The following is a 24,250-nucleotide window of genomic DNA, read 5'->3' as shown; positions in this document are numbered from 1 at the left end:
CACAGTCACTATGTTCGTGCAGACTCTGCCTCTTCGGGAAAACACCACAGGCTTTCTGTGGCCTGCCCAGCTGGTGCAGGGGAAGACGGAAAACACACAGGCCATTTATTTATTTATTGATTTAGCCCGCTGACCTGCTCTGTGGGGGCTGAGCTGACTCAAGTTGCACATATCCTGTGCTCAGCAGAGTCAGCTGTTCCCCTCATTCACGGAAGCTACAAGCTAGGCTGCGGGGCTGGGAGGACTGGAGGAGGATCCAACCCTACAGATGCATAGAAGCTCTGCTTACTCTGGGTGCAAAGTGGCACTGCCTGGGTCCCAGACTAAGCGCAGTTAGTCCTAGGAGCCCTGAAGCACAGGGATGCTGAATTGCATCGAGGATTTTTGTCATCAAAGAGGCCCTCTCTGGGGTCCCTGGGATGCTCAGCAATACCACACAAAGTGGAGGTGGAAGACCCTGTGGACTATACGATGCGAGCTGGCTCATGCTTCCCCCCAGCACCCATGTGTACTACCAGCCTTTGCCCACCCACATGGTTTGGTGAGACTGTGTTCACACCAGGGCAGGGGTGGGTGTGTAACCCTGTCTTGGCCAAAGTGCTACAACCCCAGGCCACCAGAATTGGTTTTAGGGATGGAAGTGACCCAAATGGGTCAGCTGGAACCAATCCTGGGACTTGTGAAAAGAAAAGCTTTCTTTGGTAGATGTCCCTGATATGTGACTAGAATTACTGTCTTCATAAGAGAATAGTGCCAATAAGCAGAGAGGTGATGAGAGAGTCCTGGGTCCTGACAACATTTTCCAGCCCTGGGATACAACCATGCTTGAAGCCAGTCTCAGTCTGGGCTTCTCAGTGACCTGACTCAATACACTTCCTCTTTTGTTTAACTAGTTTACGTGAGTTTCTTTTCCTTGCAACTCAAATAAGCCTGAAGAAATAACAGCTCACAGGTTTAGCTCTATAGAAACCCCTAGGCATATTTTTTAACTGGGAAACTTTAGAGCACCAAGGTCAAGAAATGCCCCAGGCTTGCTCCTCCCAAACCCGCATGCCAACACACATACACACAAGACAAGGTCACCGCTCTCACATGCAGCAGGCACAGGCAGTCCCAGAGCAGGGAGGCTCATGCAGATGCAGGGACCTGGCTCCAAACACTGAACAGGGAAAAAAACTCTGAGGTAGGCACCTTGACGCCAGCTGATGGCATACAAGTCCCCCAGAGTCCGGCGGCGGCCCGTGGGCGTGGGCCGGGGCAAAGACCAGTACCTCCAAGAGACTGCACGGCCAGCATGTCGGGGAAGGGCAGAGGGCAAAGGTAAGAAGAAAGCCCCAATGTCTAGAGGCAGGTTCCCACCCAGGAGAGCATTACTTCTGAGTCTGTTCCAAGCCCCAGGTACCTTGGAAAGACCAGTTCCTGAGTATTACTCCTGAACTTGAGTGAGGAGGCATCAAGCAGACATAATTCTGTTCCTAGTGTGATTATAGAGAGGCACTACTCATGGATGATGGAAGACAACTGTATAAACCCTTAGAAAATGTGGTCTTCATCCCATCTTCTAGCTGTGTGATCCTGGGCAAGTCTCCCTACATTTTGGACCCTGTTTCCTCATCTGTAAATGGGGCTGGCAGAGGCATGTTCATGATGGTCACCACTACCTACCTAAGGTGCTCTTTATCACTTTCCTTTAATCAGAGTTGATTGCTGTGGCATGCTCGGGTCAGCCCAACCCCTCAGGAACACAGAGCAAATACAGACACTTCACTCTGAGGGGTGCTGACTATATTGTCCAACTAAATGCAGAACCATGGAGAACTTCTTGGCTAACCTCTGAGCACAGCAATATCCCCTGCCTCGCACTCTCTGATAAATAGATGCTTTAAGTAGCTTTGTGTTTTCTCAAAATAATCAACTAAAAGCCAAAAACTCTCAAACTTAGGTAAGGTATGGCTGATACCTGGGCTACTAACTGTTCCTGGTTATTTACTGTTTTAGATTCTTTGCTTACGGGATCTCATTTAAATTTTTTTAGAAAATCCTATAATACAGATGTTATCATTTCCATTTTTACACGAGGAGGCTGAGGTGTAGTAAGGTTAAGCCACTGGCCCAAGATCACTCATCCAATATGTGGTATAGGTGAGATTACAATTCAGGGCTGTTTGACTCTAAACCCCCTGTTTATTAGCGAAGGTGAATTTATGCTCTAGTTTTAGGAATGCTTCTAGCGGGAGGGAGTTGGTTGGGTCTTAGGATTTTTGGTGTAGCAGGAATTGCCATTCAAGATACTGGTGGAGTCCAGGGGATGTCCCTGGAAATCCACTGAAACATGGGTGTGGCTAAGTGAGGGGGCTGCTGGAGGGGGACATCCAGTCAGGCCATTTAACCCCCTCAGTCTTTAAACAGATGGGGCCAAATGTCTCACAATGAGCCAGAAGCAGTTCTGGCATCTTGGTCCCCAGGATAATTCTACAGAGAAATAGTGAGGGGTCCACAGGGATCAGGTTGGGGTCCCATGCGGGTGTTAGGGCTCCACATTTGGCCAAGCTCACCTAGGATGAAGGTGTACTTGCCCCTTCACTTTGATCCCATGCCTGGGCTGCAGGAAGAGATTGGGAGGAGCTAACCCAGTTTGGGAGGAGATAACCCAGTTTAGGCGATGGCCGTACAACTTCTCCTAGCAAGTGGAGGCCCGTGCTCCTCCTACCTTCTTCAGGTTGTAGGGAAAACTCATCCTGTACCCCATCTTGGCCTTCGAGGCATGTGGCAGGGACCCAGCCTTGCTCTTCGGCGGTGCTGACGAACCACCAACCTACGGAAATGAGAGTGTGGACTGATTTACTTGAGTCAAGCGGGAGGCCTGGGTATCAGAATATGATACATGTGATAATATATATCAACCAATTAGCACTGAGGGTAAGGCTGAAATGTTTCCATCTTACTGGTAGAACACAATTAACCAATGTTGGCTGCTAACTGCTAAGAACAGGCTAATAAGAAACTTTTTCCTAAGCTTGAAACAGGGGAGAGAAAGTTTGCTCCAAATGATAGGAATAGAGAATGTCTACCTTTACTAAGATGTATAATGCACCAGTCCTTTCACTTGCTTTATCTTCTGTGATCTTCACATTATCATCTCCATTGTACAGATGAAGAAACCAAGTCTCAGAGAGGCGAACAAATATGTCCAAGTTTACACAGCTCTTCCCTGTGGTAGAGCTCTGATTTGTGCTCAGGGCTGTCTGGGAAAGGCTCTGCCCTAATACCTTATCTGAGACACTGATTATCTGGGTGGGCCCATGTAATCCCAAGGGTTCTTAAATATGAAAGAGAGAGGGAGAGATGTTGCTGTTGAGGAAGGACAAAGAGGGGGCAATATCACTGGCTCTGAAGATGGAAGAAGGGGCCTTAAGCCAAGGAATGCAGGCAACTTCCAGGAGCTGAACAGGACAAGGAAACAGACTCCATCCAGACTCTGCAGGAAGGACTGCAGCCCTGCCCATACTGTGATTTTAGGCCAGTGAGACCCATGTTGGACTTCTGACCTATAAAACTGTAAGGCAAGAAGTGTTTTTTTGGCCACTAAATTTGTGGCAATTTGCCAAAGTAGCAACAAGAAACTAACACGGGGCCCAATTGGCTCTGTACAATCTAAATAAAAAGTGGGATTGCTCCCCAAAACCACACACCTCCAAGCCCCAGACATCCCCAAGAGGGAAAAAAAGGAAGGTGCAGGAGGCCTTTGCTCTCCATGTTCCTGAAGTGGAAGCTACTTTCTTACTTGATGGCATGTTCCAAAATACATGTTATGGTGACTGCTATCTCTGTGTGTGTGAGTGGGAACGAATGGGACTCTGGGGCTGATAAGCCTGTGGAAAATCAGACACTAGAAAATATGTTTTAGGCTTTCCTGAAGAGTCATATTTGTATGGGGATAAGAATGTGTCTCAACAATGATAGCAATGACAGCAATGATGTGCCAGGCACTGTCCTGAGTGCTTCATAGCTGTTCCTAAGATGCTGGGTCTTCACAGCAGCTCTGGGAGGTGTGCACTATTACTACCCCACTGTACAGACAAGGAAGCTCAGGCTTAGTGGCTTTTCCAAGGTCACAAAGATAGAAAGTGCAAGAGACTTGAACTCAGGCTGACTCTAAGCTCTATTTATGGTTTTACATTATATGTAAAACTATATGTAATGCCTGGTGCATTGCTAGAGGGACAGTAAATTAGAGCAGCTGGTTGTTTTAGAAGCAGGTAATTTGACAGTAGTTTAAAATTTCAAATATGTGTATCTATAGCCCAGCTGTTCTACTTTGCAGAATCCAACCTAAAGAAACAGTGCTATGCACCTGGGGTATGTAGTACTTTTTATACTAGAGACAAATATGGGTTATTCAGGCATCAAATACCATGTTGATGTTAAAAAGTGTAAGAGGAGCTAGATATTAACTAAAAAAATCACTAACTGCAGATCAAATTGTATAGAATGACACCACAGGCTCAATGCCCCCCTCCCCCAAATTACATATATACATACAAAATATGATGTATACATGTGTATGTATGTGAATAGATATATATGCATGGGTGTGTGTGTGTATATACTACATGTCTGTATGCATATGTGTATATATAAAATTATCAAGGATTCATATTTAACCAATAGAAGGGCTATCTGGGGTCATGGTTGAAGCTGGTAGAAAAAACAGATTTATCATGAGTTTTAAGAGGAATGTATCCATGTATTATTTGGGTAAGTAAAATATAATTAAAAATAAATGTTGCCATTCTGTGGGTTACTTGAAGATTTGACACCCACCTTCCTGGCTTCCACCCTCCGTCCAAGAACCCATTCTTCCTGACTTCCCTCAAGCTGGGGGCTGTGGTACTCCCAGGGAAGTGGTACCCCCATCTTTGTGTCTCCATGGTGTGCCCCAGCCACACTACACAATCTACACACACTCATACTCAAGAATTAGAAAGTCACTTGACTATGGGGTCAGCTGGAATTGGTTAGGAACTCAGCTTTGCAACTGGTTGTGGGACCTTGGGTGCGTGATTGAGTCAACTGGAGTCCTGTTTTTTTCAGTTGTGAAGCAGGAATAACAATTCCTGCAATGAGTAATTAAGGAGGTTAACTTGGCTAATGTTGGTCTCATGACTAATGGTAACATGATTCAGATGATGCTGGGAACATCATCTTTCTCTTATTCTTTGGATTTTACCTAGTCATTGGGGTATCATAGAGATTGGCCTGCTAATGATATTAGCGCCACATTTTAGCTACAATAGAACCAGTGGTTTTCACTGCTTTTTCTTGGAGAGGATCTGGTCATTCCACGCTCCCTGCTCTTTGCCTTCAGGGGTGTGCAGTGGCCATTCTGCGGCTAAGGAAGGCAAAAGGGAAGGAAACTCACAGTTTTTGAGCACCTACTTTATGCCAAGCACAGTTAGGCACTCTCTCTCTATTATCTCATTTAATCTTTATAATAACTTTTTTTTTGATTTTGAGACAGAGCCTCAAACTGTCGCCCTGGGCAGAATGCCGTGGCATCATGGCTCACAGCAACCTCCAACTCCTGGGCTCAAGCAAGTCTCCTGCCTCTACCTCCCAAGTAGCTGGGACTACAGGCACCCGCCACAATGCGTGGCCATTTTTTTTTTTTTTGTTGCAGCCATCATTGTTATTTGGCGGGCCCGGCCTGGATTTGAACCCGCCACCTTAGGTGTATGTGGCTGGCGCCTTAGCCACTTGAGCCACAGGCGCCGAGCCCATAATAACTTTTTAGAGCAGATGTTTTTCTTTATTTTCTAGATGACAAAACTGGTAATCAGAGAATGAAGCAAGCTGGATTGCTGTGAAATGTAGAACTTAGATGGAGATCCAGGCTCAATGCCTCAATCATAACCTTTCTGGCCCAGACCCAGCCAACATCTGTGACCAGTGTTCCCTGTGATGGGCAGGTGGGATGAGGAGACAGGGAGTATTTCTGCCCATCAGAGTCCAGAGCTCATGAAGCCTTCTTAGAGACTCTGGGGGGAATCATAGGCAAACCAACAGAGCAAATTTCCAGTGGAATGCTCTACTCTTGTCTCCGAGTGCTTTAAAACCAGAAGGAATGTTTATGAAATGTGACCCTCAGAACAAATTGGTAACATCTGACCCAACAGGATGCTGGAGAATTGTGACAATGTGGGGCATTTGAGCACTGTGATCAAACAGGGGTGCTTTCTCAGAGGCCCTTAGTCAGATCTACGGAAACTGGCCAGCCTGGATTGGTTAAATCAGTGTGTGAGTTTCCAAATGCTTCCTGTCCTAGGGCTTGGGGACAGTGTGTGTCAGGGAGGTGGTCTAGGTCCCCACCTGACTCGTTCTTCTCAATGATATCCACCACCTGCCCCACGCTGAGGCTGATCTCCGAGCTCTCCTGCTTCTGGTAGTTGGCTACCACCACATACTGCTCCAGGACCATGGGGTCCACCGAGGTCAGGTCACCCCCTGTGGACAGGAAATGCAATCAGACATCACATCTGGCTGCCACTTCTATAGGAATGGGCAGGAGCCAGGGAAATGGGTGGGTTAGGAGGACATTCTAAACAAAAGAAAAGGCAGTCATAGCACTAGTCTTAAAGGTGACCTCATCCATTTGTTCTTCTATTCATTCGTTTACTCAACCAGTAAAATTTACCATGTCTTATTCTGTGTAGGCACTGGGGGTTCAGAGTTATTAGATATGGTACCTGCCCTGAGGAAGCTGACAGCCTAGTAGGAAAGCTCATTCATTCATATCTATTCTTTCATCCATCCACCATTATCCAACCATCTACCCACCAACCATTTGACCATTTATCCATCCCAAATCACTCAACTAAACACTCATTCATCATCCAGCAGCCATCTAATTATCCACCCCAAATCACTCATCTTTTAATCTGTGAATTTACCAGTGAGGTTCCAGACACTCTGTTAGGTGCCAGAGAACAAATGTGAATTAAACAGCTATGACACCCACCACCAAGTAACTTAATCTAGTCAGGGAGACAGGCACATACACAGGTGTATGTGATAGAGGTATACAGAATTACGCAAGCATTAGTTTGTGCTAAATGAATGGCTGGAAATAAACAGAATTCCAGGACAGAGAAAGAATGGGAAAGACCAGGCTATATTAAATAGGGTGGTCAGCAAGACCCCCACCCCCACCCCACCAAGGAGGTGACATAGAGCAGGGATCTGAGAGAAGAGGGGATAGGGAAAGGGTGGTGCAGACTGACTCTGTGATGGGAAAGGGTTTGGGAGCCTTTGCAACTAGAAGGAGGCAGGGGGGACGGAGGTCCATGGAGAGAGTGGTTTGGAGCGAGGTCCCAGAGATAGGCATGATTTGGATCAAGCAAGGCCTTTAAGGCCAAGCTAAGAAGTTTGCATTGTTTTAACATTAAAGTAGAAAGCCAATTAAGGGTTTTAAGACGGGAATAACAAGATAGGATTTACATCTTCCAAAAGAAATTCTGGCTGCCATGTGGAGAATGGATGAGAGGCTGGATGGAGGTCATGAAGTTGTCAGGCAGGAGGTGAATATGGCTCTAGACAGAGGCAGCAGAGAATGGAGTGGACAGTCTCCAGGCAGACCATTTCCCAGGATTCAATGTGGATGGTTCTGCAGGACTTGTGCAGCCCTGGTTAAGCACTAAGACATATCTGATACATAACTAAAAAGATATCGCAGAATATAGGTGATTTAAACTAAAAAGACATCTGAGTTCAGAGTCCCAAAAGAGAAGGAGACAGCTGAGTGAGTTTTACAGCAGCAGGCTGAACATGGTGGAAGGACGACTGGACTCTTGTGGACCCAAGGCCCTGGTATTCTAAAAGTCCTGATTCAAAACATTCCTTCTTATTGTTTCTACAAATCACTGAAATATCCAGGACACCTGACATTTCTGTGTCCAACTACACTTTGTAGTTAAGTGAGGTGTGAGAACTCACACTGAGCTATTTTCCCAAATGTGTCAGGTGGTGTCTTACTGATAGGTCAAAATTGGCTTTGGCGGGAGTATTTACACCATGGAAATTGGCAAATGGTACAAAGTGGGCTTTTCCACCAGAGAATTGGTTGCTAAGTATTGAGCACACTACTGCGTTCCAGCCTCCGGCATCCAGAAGCAGCACAAAAACCCTTTGTTAGAACCATGTGCTCTGAATTTCTGATGTGAAAAACCAGAACAGGCAATGCAGCTGGGTGAAAGGTAATGCTTCTTGGTTCTATGACCATGCTCTGGCCTTGGCCCTCCCTGATGGAGGGTAATGGAGGGAAGTGGGAAGACCTCCGAGCTGGGGATAACCCTGCCACTTGCACCCTGTGTAGAGAAAGCATGAAGAGAACAGAGAAAGAGAGGGGAAGGACAGACACAGAAGATGCTGACGACAGTTCAAAAGGTTGGTGGGGAAGTGGCTTCAAATGACTGCCTACCACAGGCCACACACTGTACATAATCCCTCTCCACACACTGCCCTAGGAGGTGGGTACTCTCATCCACATTTTATAGACAAGAAAGTGGAGGCTTAGAGGTAGGAAGTGACTTGCCTTGGGTCATACAGCTGGTTACTAGAAAAGCCAGACCCTGCTGATGTGGCTCTGAGCTCTCCAGTGTGGCAGTGAGGAAAGAAAAGACGGGAAAGGAGGGTGACCTGATGGCTTTCCTTCCCCAGGGTCTGGTCAGGCTGAAACTATTTCTCTGCATACCCCAAATGCCGTCTTCCCTATTTCCAGTCCTCTCCTCACTTGTCACGTCCTCCAAGGTCAGGCAGCAGGGCCAACTTCCTTCTAGCTTCGAGATGACAGTCCACCAACTCCTTGAGCAGTGGCCCTGGAGTAGGCTGGTTACTAGCCCCCTTTCTGTTTCCCCCACAGTGAGCTTCTTGAGGAAAATGGCCTTGACTATCTCTGAGCCACACTTACTAGCTCCTTGAACGTCCTGTCCATTGAATGAATGAATGCAGCACGCTGGCTTTCTGGAGGGTCTTGGCTACCTATCCTGGTTGCTGTGAGCTGGGGGCATTTTCCTGCCCAATAGGTGAAAACCAGAGTCTGCCCTAGACACAACCTGCCCATGGGTTCAAAACCCCAGGAATGCAGCTGTCCTTTCTGTTTGGACCCTCAGGTGGGCTTTACCGGGTAACTGTGCTTCCACATTAGGAAAAGAACTGAAAAGAAGAAAAAGCACCTTCACAGTCAGGCTGAGACTTGTGCCTGCTGCCCAAGGTGATGTTCAAAGGGCCATGCCCATGCCTTCCAGGCAGGCAGTCGGGGGCTGGTGTGGGGTCAGGGAGTGGCTGTGTGGACTCTCCCTCACAGAGCCACAGCTTTCATGCAGGTGAATTTTCTCTCCATTACTCATCTTCATGTTGTCCTCACCAAGCTGCATCCTCTGCACCAGGGTCTGAGAGGGGCTTTCTTGGGGTCAGACGAGGGAAGGGAGACACCTGTAACTGGGCTCTGTCCTGCCCCTCGTCTGCCTTCCATTCATAGCAGCCAGAGTACTTGCTCAAAAATGCTACTCTGATCGTGCCACTCCCTGCTCTGCACCTCCACAGCTGTTCAGTGCTCTTTGGTTCTTCACAACCTGGACTCGGCTTGTCTTTCTGCCCTTGTCTTTTGGCCACTGTATACCTGGAGCACCTGCAAAGCGTGAAGGTGTTTTTGCACAGGTTGTTTCCCTTACCTGGGAGGTCTCTCCCCTCTCCTTCCCATTCTAATGGGAACCACCTATTCTTAGCTTCCTAACCAGTTCCCTGTTGCCAGCCTTGACCCCTGCAATCTGTTCTCCATAAGCAGCTAGAGTAATCCTTTTCAAAGGTGTGTTAGGCCAGGGTTCTCAAAGGTCAAGGCCCATAGCGGTCCTCACCTCACTCATGAAAAGTCACAGTGTCCTACAAGGCGCTGCCCTCTGGTAAGTTATTAGACCTCATCTTTTCCATTCTTGCCAGCGTGGCTCAGATGGTTGCTCGTCCTCAGATCTGTCTTTCTTCTACTGATTTTTGGCTCAGAATAGGGCCACTTGGAGTAAGACTCCTTTATAGTTGGGAGTGGTTACATGACTAAGCTTCAGCCAATGGGATGTGAGTGGAATTGTGTGTAAGTGCTTGGTAAAAGAGCTTAGGGGAGGGAACTAGTCCTCTTCTACCCTTTACTCATCATTGCTGGCTGAAATGTGGAGGTGATGGCTGGCACTGCAACAGCCACTGGGAGCCATGAGGAAACCTTAGGTATGCTGCTCATGTATGGCAAAGGACCAAGATAGGAGTGTGAGTCCCTGACACACTATCACGCCATCACTCCTGGGCTATCTTTAGGGTCTGAACTAAGAAAAAACAAAATTAGATTGTTTAAGCCACAATTATTTTAGATTTTCTGCCACCTGTAATCAAAGGTGATTCACCCATATTCCTTTGGTCACTGTGCTCTGGCCAGTAGCCTCTTCACTACTCTGGTACCACACAGAACATGTTCCTACCTCAGGGAATTTTGCCTGTGCTGTTCCCACTGCTAGGGACGGTCTTCTCTAGATTTATGCACAGCTTCTTCCCTCCCTTCTTTCAGGTTCCTACTCCAGAGCATTGTATCAATGAGACCTTCCCTGACTGCTGTATTACTCGTATCTCACTCAGTTTCATTTCTTGCATAGCAGTTAACAGAGCAACCATTACAAGTTCTGCATATTCACTTGTATCCTTTTGTCCATTTTTCTACACCTGAATAGAAGCCCCATGAGGTCAGGCACAGTCTCTTGTCCACTGCTGTACTCACATCGCCTAAAGACTTATGGGTCCATGTTCTCTTAGGGCAGAGGGACCTATGGATGTTTTTTATATTTATGTTTACATTTTTATTTTTTTGAGACAGAGTCTCAGTCATTTGCCTTGGGGTTGAGTGCCAGGGTGTCATAGCTCACAGCAACCTCAAACTGTTGGGCTCAAGCTATCCTTTTATCTCAGCCTCCCAAGTAGCTAGTGCTAGGTGCCAAAATGGGACTAGCCTCCAAAATGCCTGGCTAGTTTTTCTATTTTTAGTAGAGACTGGATCTCATGCTTGCTCAGGCACGTCTTGAACTCATGAGCTCAAGCAATCCGCTTGCCTCAGCTTCCCAGAGTGCTAGAATTACAGGTGTGAGCCACGGTGCCCAGTGTTTTTTACATATATATATATTTTTTGAGATAGTCTCACTATGTTGCCCTTGCTAGAGTGCTGTTTCATCACAGCTCACAGCAACCTCAAACCTCAACCCCTTTTGGGGGTTGAATGACCCTTTCACAGGGGGCGCCTAAATACCTCCTGCATATCAGATATTTACATTACAATTCATAACAGTAGCAAAATCAGTTATGAAGTAGCCACAAAAATAATTTTATGGTCACCACAACATGAGGAACTGTATTAAAGGGTCGCGCATTACGAAGGTTGAGAACCGTTGGCTTAAGCAATTCTCTTGCCTCAGCTTCCTGAGTAGCTGGGACTACAGGGACCCACCAAAACGCCTGGCTATTTTTTTGGTTGCAGCTGTCATTGTTGTTTAGCAGGCCCGGGCTGGGCTTGAACCCACCAGCCTCGGTGTATGTGGCTGGCACCCTACTCACTGAGACACAGGTGCCAAACCTGTCTTTTATATTTTTAAAAGAGTTGCAAAGAGAAGTAGAATGAGAAGATGATAAAGAATGATTAGTTTAACAGAGACTGTATTTGACCTGTGAAGCCTAAAATATTTATTTGACTTTTCATTTATTATTATTTTTTTAGAGACAGAGTCTTACTATGTTACCCTCGGTAGAGTGCTGTAGTGTCACAGCTCACAGTAACCTCAAACTCTTGGGCTTAAGTGATTCTCTTGCTTCAGCCTCCCAAGTAGCTGGGACTACAGGCGCCTGCCACAACGCTGGCCTATTTTTTGTTGTTGTTACAGCTGTCATTGTTGTTTTAGCTGGTCTGAGCTGGGTTTGAACCCATGAGCCTCTGTGTATGTGGCTGGCGCTCTACCCACTGAGCTATGGGCACTGCCCTATTATCTCACTCTTTAGAGAAAAAAGTTCATCAACTCCTGACCTAGAACAGGAACAGCTCCTACTAGGGCTCAGTAAATATTTGAATGGTTCAGATGTGAGTAGCTCATACCTATAATCCTAGTACTTTGGGAGGCTGAGGTGGGAGGATTGTTTGAGGCTAGGAGTTTGAGACCAGCTTGGGCAACATAATGATACCCTTTCTCTAAAAAAAAAATAAAAATAAAAAAAAATCAAAAACCAAAAAAAGGTCCAGGTTCATAGTGGCATACCTTGGTCCTAGCTACTTGGAGGATGAGGTGGGAGGGGTACACAAGCCCAAGAGTTGGAGGCTGCAGTGAGCTATAATTGTGCCACTGCATGCCAGCCTGGGCAACAGAGTGAGACTCTCAAAATAACATTTTTTTAAGGGTGGTACTTATGGCTCAGTGAGTAGGGTGCTGGCCCCATATACCGAGGGAATGCACTGGACCGTACCTGGCCTGGCCAAACTGCAAAAAGATAGCCGGGCGTTGTGGCGAGCGCCTGTAGTCCCAGCTACTCAGGAGGCTGAGGCAAGAGAACTGCCTAAGCCCAAAAGCTGGAGGTTGCTGTAAGCTGTGACACCACACTGCTCTACTGAGGATGATAAAGTGAGACTCTCTATAAAATATGTATATATTTTTTAGATGATAGAATGAATATTTTAAAACTTAGCTTTAAATTACTTCCTACCTCATGGAAAATTAAGATGCCTTCCCTCATATTTTATTTTGTTTATAGATCTGTCTCTTCTACCAGGCTATGAGAATCTTCCCACCTGGTGACCTAGAGCATTGCCAGTCATACAGTAGGTGCTTAATAAATATTGAATGAATAACCAACTCTGTCTTGTTCACTCAGCATCTAGTACAGGTGCTAAATAGATAGTTGTGGGCCAAAAGAGCAAAGAATGGAGATTTCTAGAAACCCTTCCAACTCTACATAGGCTCTAGGCCTCCTCCTGGGAGCACCCAGTGCTGGCACCAACTCATCTTATGAACAATTGATACTACTTATAAGTAAGAATAGAAGGTTTGTTTAAGTGTAGATCCAGTTAAGTCATGTAACTCTCCAAAAAGTTCAACCTTCTTTTAACACCTGATGGTGGCATAGTTGTACCACGTATAATGCTCAAGACTGTAATGAATGCACTGGTCTATTTATTTCTGCATTAAAGTCTGCCCATAGGATTTGGCAAAACTATGAGCAGTGACAGAATCAGGGAAATCAGAAGTCTTGCTGTGAGCAAGACATGAAGCCAGGAAATGAGGAGGGCTGAGAGTCTGGGCTGAGATTCTGGGCTGGCATGAGCAGAGCAGGGATTGGCACAGGGCTCAGGGCTGGAAACTCCTCTAAGGCTGGCCTTAGGGCCAGGTCCAGTCCTACCATCTCCTTGCTGTTGTTCCATGGCAGTAGCTTTTACACTGTAATTCTGTCATGAAGTGGACATAAAATTGCTTTTTCAGTATCAGTTCTTTCAGAGCAAGTTGTTTTCATTTTACTCAACTTATTGAAAGTGATGAAAAAAGTTCATTTCATCTACCAAGAGTCTCAAACTAGGCTTCAGGCCATTTCGTGAAGGGCAGACACCTACTGGTGAAGGGTGATATTGCAGCCAAGCTCTACAATGCATAATAATTGCAGTATCTCAAAGTTGAGGCAGGCAGCTAAAATGTAGGAGGTGCCAAGTATGAAATCAAAGTTTGCTTAGACAAGGAATATAATTCTTTCGGGAAGAAAGAGGTCAGGAGAAAGGCAGAAATTTGACAGTGGAAGGGTGATTTTATTATTAAGTGCTATAAAATGTTCTCAAGGGGTATAGTCCCTAATCTACCACAACAGTTTTGTATTTGGACTTTTTTCTTCATAATGACATGTCTTGAATTTTTAAAATGATGAGTGGAATTTTCCATCCAGAAATTCATCCTACTGCTAATCTTGCTGAAATAATCACTAAGCAAGGGAACTCTTAAGTAAAGGGTAGAAAAATCAGGAAGCTATTCCTCAAATCATCAATCTGCTAAATTTTGGTGAGGAGACATTTTTTTTTCTGCAGTATGAGTGGAATTTGAGACCACATTAGCCATAGTCTGTAGGAGCCAGACAGCCAGTCATGACTAGGAAATGCTAGAGACATACAAGCCTCTTCCACCTCAGAGTTTTGGCACAGAAACCTCAGGAGTTAGTCTGTCAACCTTAAATCCCTTTAAAATGCAACCAAAAAGCCTGATTCTAAAATGCAGGAGGAGTTCAAAGGTTAGATAAAAAATAAGGCTAATCCCAGCATAGGCTCTTTGAATGAAAAAAGATGCTTTTTTCCACCCAGTTCAACTATAAATAAGTCCATCCCCTATCATTGCAGGTGAATGATATAATAGTGGTTACCGCAAATTAGAACTTCTCTTCTCCAGTCGAGTCCCATCATCAAGTCTGTTCCAAATGGACACTTTTGTTTTTCATAAACCAGAGCTCTCTCTTTCCCCTCCTCTCTCCCCTCCCACACCCATTCCTTCCAGGGAAGGTCGTCACTCTCAAAACCAGAAACTCTGTCAGTTCTGGAGTGGTGGCTCCTCTTCTTCTCTCTGCTCTATTCTAAGAAACATGTAATTATCTCTGCGGCTCAAGAACTATTTGCAGCTTTAGCAGGATACCATGGCTTTGGCCAGTACCTATTAAACTAGAAAGTAGAGATGTAAACAGACTGGCTAGGAAAAGCTCAGCGTTAATTCCAGATACTATAGCCTAAGGCAAAGAGGTTCAGTTCCCCTCTGCTTCCCTCTGAAAATAGCCTTGGGGCCTGTGAAGCTGACCACAGGCCCTGTACCCAGGGGCAGTAAGGTATCAGCACTTTTTTTTTTTTTGAGACAGAGCCTCAAGCTGTCCCCCTGGGTAGAGTGCCATGGCATCACAGCTCACAGCAACCTCCAACTCCTGGGCTCAAGTGAGTCTCCTGCCTCTGCCTCCCAAGTAGCTGGGACTACAGGCACCCTCCACAATGCCCGGCTGTTTTTTGGTTGCAGTCGTCATTGTTGTTTTGGCGGGCCCGGGGTGGATTCGAACCCACCACCTTAGGTGTATGTGGCTGGCGCCTTAGCCACTTGAGTCACAGGCACTGAGCCAGTATCAGCACTTTTGAACTTGGAATTCCCATGTTGGTCAGGGACACCTACGTGCTTCAAATATTAGTAATAGTAATTACTAATAGTAATTAGTAATAAAAACGGCACTAAACATTTATCACTTACAATGTGTTGGACACTATTTTAAGTGCTTTACACATATTGTTATAAATCCTATAATAATCCTGAGGCAGACTGCTATGATTATTCCCATTTTACAGATGAGGAAACTGAGGCCCATGTGAGGAAACACCCTTTTTCACTTCTGGGGTCTCTGCTTGCATGTCCCCCTCCAACACCCTTATCCTCTTCAACCCTCTCAAACTGCCCGGCATAGTAGGAAATAAAAGAATTCTTTTATTGGCTCCAGATGTGGTATGGGCCAACACCTTTGCAGATGGGGGGGGTGATTTTCAGTAGCAGGAAGAAAAATTTGGGCTGTTGTTAATCTAAACTTATAAACCCCAGTGAGAACTCAATCATTCCTTTGCATACCCAAATTCCCATCTTCTCTTTGTCTGTGACTGCTTTTGATAGAAGAGTTGTGTCATCCAGGGAATGGAAAGATTGTTAGGAAAGGAGATAATTTACTCCAGGGTGAGTAGAAGTGGGCATAGGAATTGCTCGACATTGCATCTATCATCGCCCAGAATGGTGGCTGACTGAAGAACATACAGAGGCTGGGGCCTGGGACATGCTAAGGATGTTAAATGGATCAGGCCCAAATTTACTAGACATTCTTGCTTCTTCCCAGCTCATGCCTCAGCTGTCCCCTCAGTGCAGAATGTCATTCATTGTACAGACAGCTGCAGCTCATTCTTTAAGACCCAGGGTCCCTTTTTTTTTTAGCCCTTTCCCAACACCTGAGAAAAATGCTTTTAGATTGGAGCCACCACATTACTTTGTATAAAGAGGATCAAATGGTTAGGAAGAGGCCTCTCCCTGCTACTTCATGAAGGCATTCTCAGGGAAAGACAAGAAGCCTAGAGGGGTGGAGGGGGTGGTGGTGCTCCCACCGAATAGGCACGATGCAAGGGTATACGGCACACCTCTGGGGTGCGGGGCACAACTACAACAGGTATCTTACCTAACAAACACAAACATTGTAACCTAATTCTTTGTACTCTCATATTAATCTGATTTTTTTTTTTTTTATTAATCTGAAATTTTAAAAAACGCTTGAGAAAGGAAAAAACAGACAGGAGCCTGTCTGGTTTGTAACTTTTTTGGTATAGGATGAAACAACCTCAAATCCTTTTTTGGGGGAAACAGGTAGGGTATCATTAACCCATCCATCCATCATCCATCATCCACCCATCCGTCATCTGTCCACCATCCACAGCATCTCCAGTGTGGCTCCCAGGGCCTGGAGCACAGTAGGTGCTTGGTAGGAGTATGCTGAACACTGAAGAGAAGAAATGGAAAATATGCTTACCAGATTTCTTTTTCCCAATGTGCTCCCTGTACAGGAAAGAAAGCGGGTGGGAAAAGAGAAATGAGTCAGTACTTCTTGTGACATGAGTATTGACATGAGTTATCCCACTAGGAAACCAAGGTCCTCCATCCCCCACTACTCTGTCAGTGAGTGAATAAAATCTAAGACAACCCCGGGGACCCACACTTCCTAGAAAAGAAAGAGTCCTTGGTCATTTTCTCTTTCTGCGGGAAAAGTGCTCTGCACCCTGGAGACTGGTTTCTCCACTTATTTGTGGAGTGGAGGGCCCTGGGGAGGAGTTGAAGGGGCTTACATAGTCTACAAACAGGAGTTAGGGTGCCATACTGCACCAAGCACCTTCTCAGGCAGAGTAGAGGTCCCTGCCCCACTTCAGGGGGCAGAAGATGCTTGATGGCAAATGGTGAGGGAAATCCACTGCAACTGGGTAAAGTCTGGATAGCAGTGAACACAGCACATCTCTCTAGTGGTCTGAGGCATGACGGAGAGTACTACAGGCTAGAACTCACAGGGAATAATGAACAATGACTCCCTTGCGTTTGTCAGACCATTCCAGAGTTTATAAATACAATTGTATCACAAATCTGGGGTTACAAAATACTTTCATGTCAATTGTCTCATTAGTTTCTAGTGGTTGGGATGGGACAGATGTTGTGATAACAGGGTTAGCTAATAATTACTGAATGCTACTACCCTGTGCCAGTACCCTGTTAGACACATTTAGTGCAATTATGTTTAGTTCACTTATTTCATAGTCATAATAACCCTGGAAAATAAGTACTATTTTCATTCCCATTTTACAGATGAGAACAATGAGGCACACAGAGGGTAAGTCACTGCCTAAGGTCATGTGGCTAGCAAGTAGCACAGCTAGTACCTGAACTAATTTTTAAATTGAAATAATTATAATTGACATCCCATAAAACTCATCCTTTGAAAGCATATAATTCACTGTTTTTTTTTTTTTTAAGTATATTAGAAGGTTGTGCAACCATTACCACTATCTAATTCTGGGACATTTTCATCACCCCCCAAAGAAACTCTGTACCCATTAGGAGTCACTTCCCATTCCCTCACTTCTTAGCTCTTGGCAACCACAACCACTGATCTACCTGCTATCTCTAATGATTTGTCTATTAGGGACATTACAGTGGAAGCCAACTACGTGGCTTTTTGTGACTGGCTTCTTTCACTGGCATCTCGTCTTTGAGACTCCCTCCACATTGTAGCATGTATCGGTGCTTCATTCCTTTTTGTTGCTAAATGATATTCCACTGTATGGAATTTGCCCATTATCAAGCTACTGGATATTTGGGTTATTTCCCCTTTTTGGCTATTCTGAATAATGCTTCTATGAACATTTGCGCGCAAGTTTTTATATGGACATATATTTTTCTTTTTCTTGGTTATATGCCTACGAGTGGAACTGCTAGGCCATATGGTAATTTAGATTTGACTTTTTGAGGAATTGCTGGACTGATAGGCCCAGTGGTTGCATCATTTTACATTCCCCCTACCAATGCAGCAATGTATGAAGGTTCTAATTTCTCCAGATCCTCAACAATTCCTGTTATCTATTTGATCACGGCTGTCCTAGTGGGTGTGAAGTGGTATTTCATTGTAGTTTGATTTGCATTTTTCCTGGTGGCTAATTATGCTGTGCATCTTCTCATATACTTATGGGCTATTTGTGTATTTTCCTTGGAGAAATGTCTGGGTTTTTAACCACTATGTAATAATACTTCAGAGCAACCTCAGAAGAGGGCAGAGAGCTCAGCCAAGCCCAGTATCCCTGGGCTGCATTCCTCCTGTGTGTCTGGAGGGATTAGGCAGAGCCTGGCTTGGTGATGTCCTCCAGCCAGGCATTACATCAGTGAGGACGACCTTCACAGCCCTGGGAATGTTGAGGGTCAGGGTGGAATATGCCAGCTCACCTTTACTGGCACTTACTGGGTCCTGGTCAGATGCCATACCTGGACTGACTTGCTAATTCTCACACAACCCTGTGAGGGTCCCTCCATTTTGCAGATGGAGACGCCAAAGCCCAGAGAGGTGAGGTACCTTGCCCAGGACTAGAACCTGGGAAGCCTGGCTGCAGCCCACTCTCCCGATCACAACCCTGGACTGTCCTGAGTGTCAGGTTCAGTGTCCCTCTTAGCTGCCACTTTACGTTGCACCTAAATGAGGTCCCTCCAGGCTGCTTTCAGAGCACCAGCTGCCAGAGTTGCCATCCAGGCCAGTGAGCTGAGCCAGTCCCAGGCTCCTACGGGGCCACACACCTGTCCTACTTGTTTCCGCTGTCCCAGATGGAGTGAGGGAGTGGGAGGAGCAGCACGAACGGGCCCAAGCAGACTCATTATCTCCTCTGTGTGACACGCTTGGGATGTTCCCAAGCTTTCCTACTTACAGTGGCAAAAACCCTCATTTAAGACCACCACCACCATTTCCCCACCTCAAAACTGACTACAAAAGACCAATTTCCCTCTCGAGCTCAAATTCGGGTATGAGCTTCAGGATTCTGACCAATTTTGGCCTCTCTCGAGGTTCCTTATTTCCTGACCAACACCCAGAGCCCAGAGGAAGCCACCTGCTGTGGCCCTAGAGCCAGGCCTTGGGCCCTGGGCAGCCTTCCCAGCTATCCTTCATGGGCAAGAGATGCTTAATCCTCACAACCAAGATGTGAGCTGGGGCAGCCGCTTCCACTTTACTAATGAGGACACAAGCTCAGAGAAGTCAAGTCACTTGTCCAAGGCCACAGAGCTGAGAAGGGACAAAGAGATGTGAAACTTCTCCTCTTTTCCTGCAGCCTCTTGGAACCAGATTACATGTCCTCCAGCAGGACGCTGGTGAGCTTGCCTCAGCCGTAACTTGGTGCTTTCTTTGGTACAGTCTAGGCTGTGCTTTGTATTTTTAGGGGATGAGTCACGTGTGTGTGCATGTGTGCCTGAGTGTCCACATGTTCTCGCAGCCTTTCCCAACACTGGAAAAGGCGGCAGGCCCTCCATACCTATTTGCTGAATGGGTGAACAATGCCGGGGGATGGACAGGGGATGAACAGGTGCTCCTGGCCCTGGTCCTACGCCTAGAAGCCCAAGCCAGAGGGCAAGCAGGACAAGTACTGCCTTGGCCACCCAGGAGGGGAATGATAAAATCACCCTGCAACCTCCCCAACCTTCTGCCTCCTCTTGAGGACTGGCTCCCCCTCTATGTCCTTGAGTGTCTTTCTTTCCTGAAAGAAGATGACCCTCCCAAGCACAGCAGGCTGCCCCTGGCCTGGCTCTCTCCCCTCTATGCCAAGTTGGTGTCTGAAGCTTGCTCAGAGGCTGGGGACCCCCTTTAACTCCCCACCCTCACCAGAAGGGAGACCAGAGGCTTCCTAGTATTTTTTTTTTTTTTTTTTTTGAGACAGAGCCTCAAGCTGTCCCCCTGGGTAGAGTGCCGTGGCATTACAGCTCACAGCAACCTCCAACTCCTGGGCTCAAGCGAGTCTCCTGCCTCCGCCTCCCAAGTAGCTGGGACCACAGGCGCCCGCCACAACGCCTGGCTATTTTTTGGTTGCAGCCGTCATTGTTGTTTGGCGGGTCCGGGCTGGGGATTCGAACCCGCCACCTTAGGTGTACGTGGCTGGCGCCTTAGCCGGTTGAGCTATAGGCGCCGAGCCGAGGCTTCCTAGTATTAACATTCAGAAGAGCCACCAAGGCTGGGGCTTTTAAGTACAGGTCCAAGTAGGTGTGGGATTCTGCACGAATGAGGCCTCCTGAAAGTGCAGGCATTTTTCTAGGGAGAAGGAAGACAGCTTTTATTGGAATCTCCACGTGGTTCATGATACCCCAAAGTTGAGATCTCTGGGACATGGAGAGGAGGTAGAAGAGAATCTGCGTATTGCTGAACCCGCAGCCCAAGGGAAAAGCTAGATCAGCACGCTTCCTCTGCTGGTGGTCCTCCTTACTTCTGCCCCAGTGGGATCTGCAGAGCACATTCCACTGCTTTCTGTACATCTTCTCGTTGGATTCCCCATGCAGTCCTGTGAGGGCGGTGTCACAAGGCTACAAGCTCACAAAAGAGGATAATGAGGCCCAGGACCCGGAAACAACCTGCCCACACTCAGCCAGTTTAGAACTGGCTGCTGTGGACTGAATGTTTGTGTCGCCTCAAAACTCACATGCTGAAGCCCTAACCACCCATGTGAAGGCATTCGGGGAGGGAGCCTCTGGGAGATGACCGGGTCGTGAGGGTGGAGCTCCCATGATGGGATTGGAGCCCCTATAAGGAAAGACAAAGCAGAGCTTTCTCTCTTTCTCTCCCTACCATGTGGGACCCCATCAAGGCATCCACCTGCAAACCAGGAAGGAGCCCTCACCAGGGCCCGAAATGGCCCACACCTTGATCTTGGACTTCCAGTCTCCAGAACTGTGGGAAATGTATTTCTGTTGTTTAAGCTGCCCAGCTCGTGGTGTTTTGTTACAGCAACCCAGAGTGATTAAGACAGTGGTCAAGTTGTCATCCCTCCTGAGGAGTATCCAGTATCCAGCCGGCATCTTAATGACTCTTCAGAGGGAGTATTGGAATTAAAAACAGCAATGTCTGGGCATTCAGAGAGGAACAATGCCCTGGATACCACATTTTGAGCAGCTGGTTTGTTCTTAAAATTTTTCCCCAAGGCAGCCTTTCAGTCCTCACAGGTACTCTACAAAGTACTGCCATTCTCCTTCCACAATGGAGTAAATCAGAGTCCAGAGGCAAAGTGGGGAGGCACAGGGCTATACCGCGCATGAGCAATAGAGGCAGGATTTGAACCTGGGTATACCCAATTCCAAACCTAGGCTTTTTTCTATTAAGTAAGGCTTGTCACGTCAAGACATACACACAGAGGCTGCACAGAGCTCAGGTACAGACTCAGGCAGACTTAGGGTCTTCTAAGCCACGCATCTCTTTTATTATTTGGAGCCTCAGCTTCTTTATCTGCAAAATGGGAATGAGAGTTTTTAATCTGGTAGTTTTTTTTTTTTTTTGAGACAGAGCCTCAAACTATCCTCCTGGGTAGAGTGCTGTGGCATTACAGCTCACAGCAACCTCCAACTCCTGGGCTCAAGCGAGTCTCCTGCCTCCGCCTCCCAAGTAGCTGGGACCACAGGCGCCCGCCACAACGCCCGACTATTTTTTTTTTTTTTTGGTTGCAGCCATCATTGTTGTTTGGCGGGTCCGGGCTGGATTCGAACCCGCCACCTTAGGTGTACGTGGCTAGCGCCTTAACTGGTTGAGCTATAGGTGCCGAGCCTAATCTGGTAGTTTTGTGAGAATGAGGTAGAAACTTAACATGATAAGCTCCATATCTTTGACTCACTTTGTATAGAAATTAACTGAAGACCAAGGCTATGAGACTGAATGGCGGTTTAGTCTTAAAAGCCCAGGAGGACAGTAGACAAAGGTACTTTGAGAATATTCTATGATGTCTTGTGATATTGATAAAAATTGGGAAATGTTTGCCAGAAACAAATGCTAAAGATATCAAGAACAGAAACATCAGCCAGCATGGGCTAAACATCTAATAGGATCAGTTTTAGACTTGCTCTCTTTGTTTGTTTACTTATTTATTTTAATTTATGAATGTGTCTTGGCTCTTATGTTGGCAAGATGTTCTCTTGCAATGATCTGATTCAAAAGGTTCACTGCTGTCTCTTATGGAATGCATTCCTACTTCCAACCACAATTTTTACACAACTTCTGTGTGTGCCCACTAGGAGAAACTGTACTCACTCCATGCTTGTCACAGGGATGGTATTTACTGCAATATATTTAATGCAGGAAACTTCCTCCTCTGTGTGCTAGTCATTAGCCTGTGACGTCTGAACTTCATTCTGGATGCCTTTGTGTGTATACAATATACATACAGTATAAATGACCTGATTGCACTTGTTAAAATTCTTTGATGCTTTCTCCTTACAAGTCTATTAAAAAATTATAACTTGTATGACTCCAACAGATTTCCAAAAAGCAACATGTGTCTTTCTCTCTGGACATATGTAAAGTGCTCAGCATACCACCCACCTCGCCCACAACTAAGTTGAGATTGCTTAACAAACCCAAGCCTTGATTATGACTACTGACTGGGGAAATGAGTGCGCTCAGAGCTCAGAGCAGCAGAGCCTGGATGGCATAAACCCCAAACTCTGCCGGCTTGTTCTGTGATCCCAAGATAGCCCCGGCACTTTGGCCTGGGCTTTTCCTTTCTGCATTGCTATTTTTCTACTGGCCAGATCCCTTCTTTCTTTCTCCAACGTGCCACGTGTACATCAGTGTTTTAGGCTGCAGGGATTCTAGTGTGGGGAGGCAGGTGGTATCTGGGTCCTGTGCAGTGTGCCCTGAACATCTGGGGCTGCTGGCTGTGTACTGATAGGCCTTAGGGGTCCTGTCTGTCCACTAGGGGAGAGGTGACAGGGAGGCAGGGCTGTGGTGGATATCCTGGACAGCTTTGGAGCCTGGCTGATTAGGATCAAATTCTGGCCTTGTCACTCACTGGCAATGGGACCTGGTGCTGATCTCTGTTGCTCATCCACTCACATCCTTAATGGTTCTTGAGTACATCTACCTCTGTGGAAGAGACACCAAGAGGAATCTACTCATAGGCTCACAGTTTGCCCTGTCCCAACACACTGTGGCAAGGGAAGAGTATTATGGGGTGACCGAGTATTAATGGATGACAGCCAGCTTCCTTCACCTGTCAAACAGGAGGATCATTACCCACTTTGCAGTGATGGGAAGGCTAAGTGAAGTGTGGCCTTGGAAGGGCTCAAGCAGTGAAACCTAGACTAAGTTCCACTTTGCTTTGCTTCAGGGAAGCTGGACTGGCAGGAGGGAGGGCTCTGGGGGTAGCATCTGGGGAAGCCCACAAACCCACTTACTCTTTGGGGGGATTCAGGTCCTCAGGTCTTGTCTCAAAGAACTGCAGCACCTCATCACATTGAGAGATGTAGGGGGGCAGCTGGATCAGGGCCTGGAGAAGAAACATGGGTGAGTCCAAAGGAAGGAAAGGGGGATCAGAAACGCGCGCACCAGAGGTTCCTCAACTTCGGCAGGCACCAGAATCATCTGGAGGGTGTGCTAGAACACACATCTCTGGGCCCTACCCAAGAATTTCTGACTCAGTAGGTCTGCAGAGAGGCCACAGACTGTGCATTTCTAAAAAGTTCCCTCCCATACTGTACATGCGTATATATAATAGGAATGTGTGGAGAAAATATATGCACATATTTAGAGAAAATCATATAATACTGTAATGCTATTCTGTAAACTGATGTTTTCACTTAACAATAAATTGTACACTTCATGGTTTTTCGTTATTGTTTTACAACATCAACTATCCTGGATATTGCCTGTCTATTGTACAATGGATCACTGTTTATTCAACTAGTTGCCTCCTGGTGAACATCTAGGTTGTTTCCAACATGCTAACATATATGTTTTAACTCACAAATCTGGGGTATTTTTATTTATTTATTTATTTTTTATTGTTTGGGATTCATTGAGGGTACACATACTTAGGTTACACTGATTGCATTTGTTAGATAAAGAGCTTCTTATTTTTTTTTTTTTTTTT

General features: G+C 46.2%; 1 protein-coding gene across 1 annotated transcript in view; it reads right to left on the bottom strand.

Annotated features, from left to right (window-relative positions):
• Positions 1-24,250, bottom strand: part of SH3PXD2B (SH3 and PX domains 2B) — a 112,536-nt gene that overhangs the window by 20,401 nt on the left and 67,885 nt on the right. Inside the window, exons 5-8 of the mRNA XM_003781940.3 lie at positions 23,556-23,647; positions 16,636-16,661; positions 6,370-6,504; positions 2,711-2,815 (exon numbers count right to left, since the gene is read on the bottom strand). Coding sequence (XP_003781988.1) covers positions 2,711-2,815; positions 6,370-6,504; positions 16,636-16,661; positions 23,556-23,647 — 358 coding nt within the window. The remainder of the gene's footprint in view (positions 1-2,710; positions 2,816-6,369; positions 6,505-16,635; positions 16,662-23,555; positions 23,648-24,250) is intronic.

This window comes from Otolemur garnettii, unplaced genomic scaffold (assembly GCF_000181295.1).
Source record: "Otolemur garnettii isolate 467f Iridium unplaced genomic scaffold, OtoGar3 scaffold00003, whole genome shotgun sequence".
Classification (NCBI taxonomy): Eukaryota; Metazoa; Chordata; class Mammalia; order Primates; family Galagidae; genus Otolemur; species Otolemur garnettii.
Note: the sequence above shows the minus strand (reverse complement) of the source record. Positions and strands in the feature narration are given on the sequence as shown.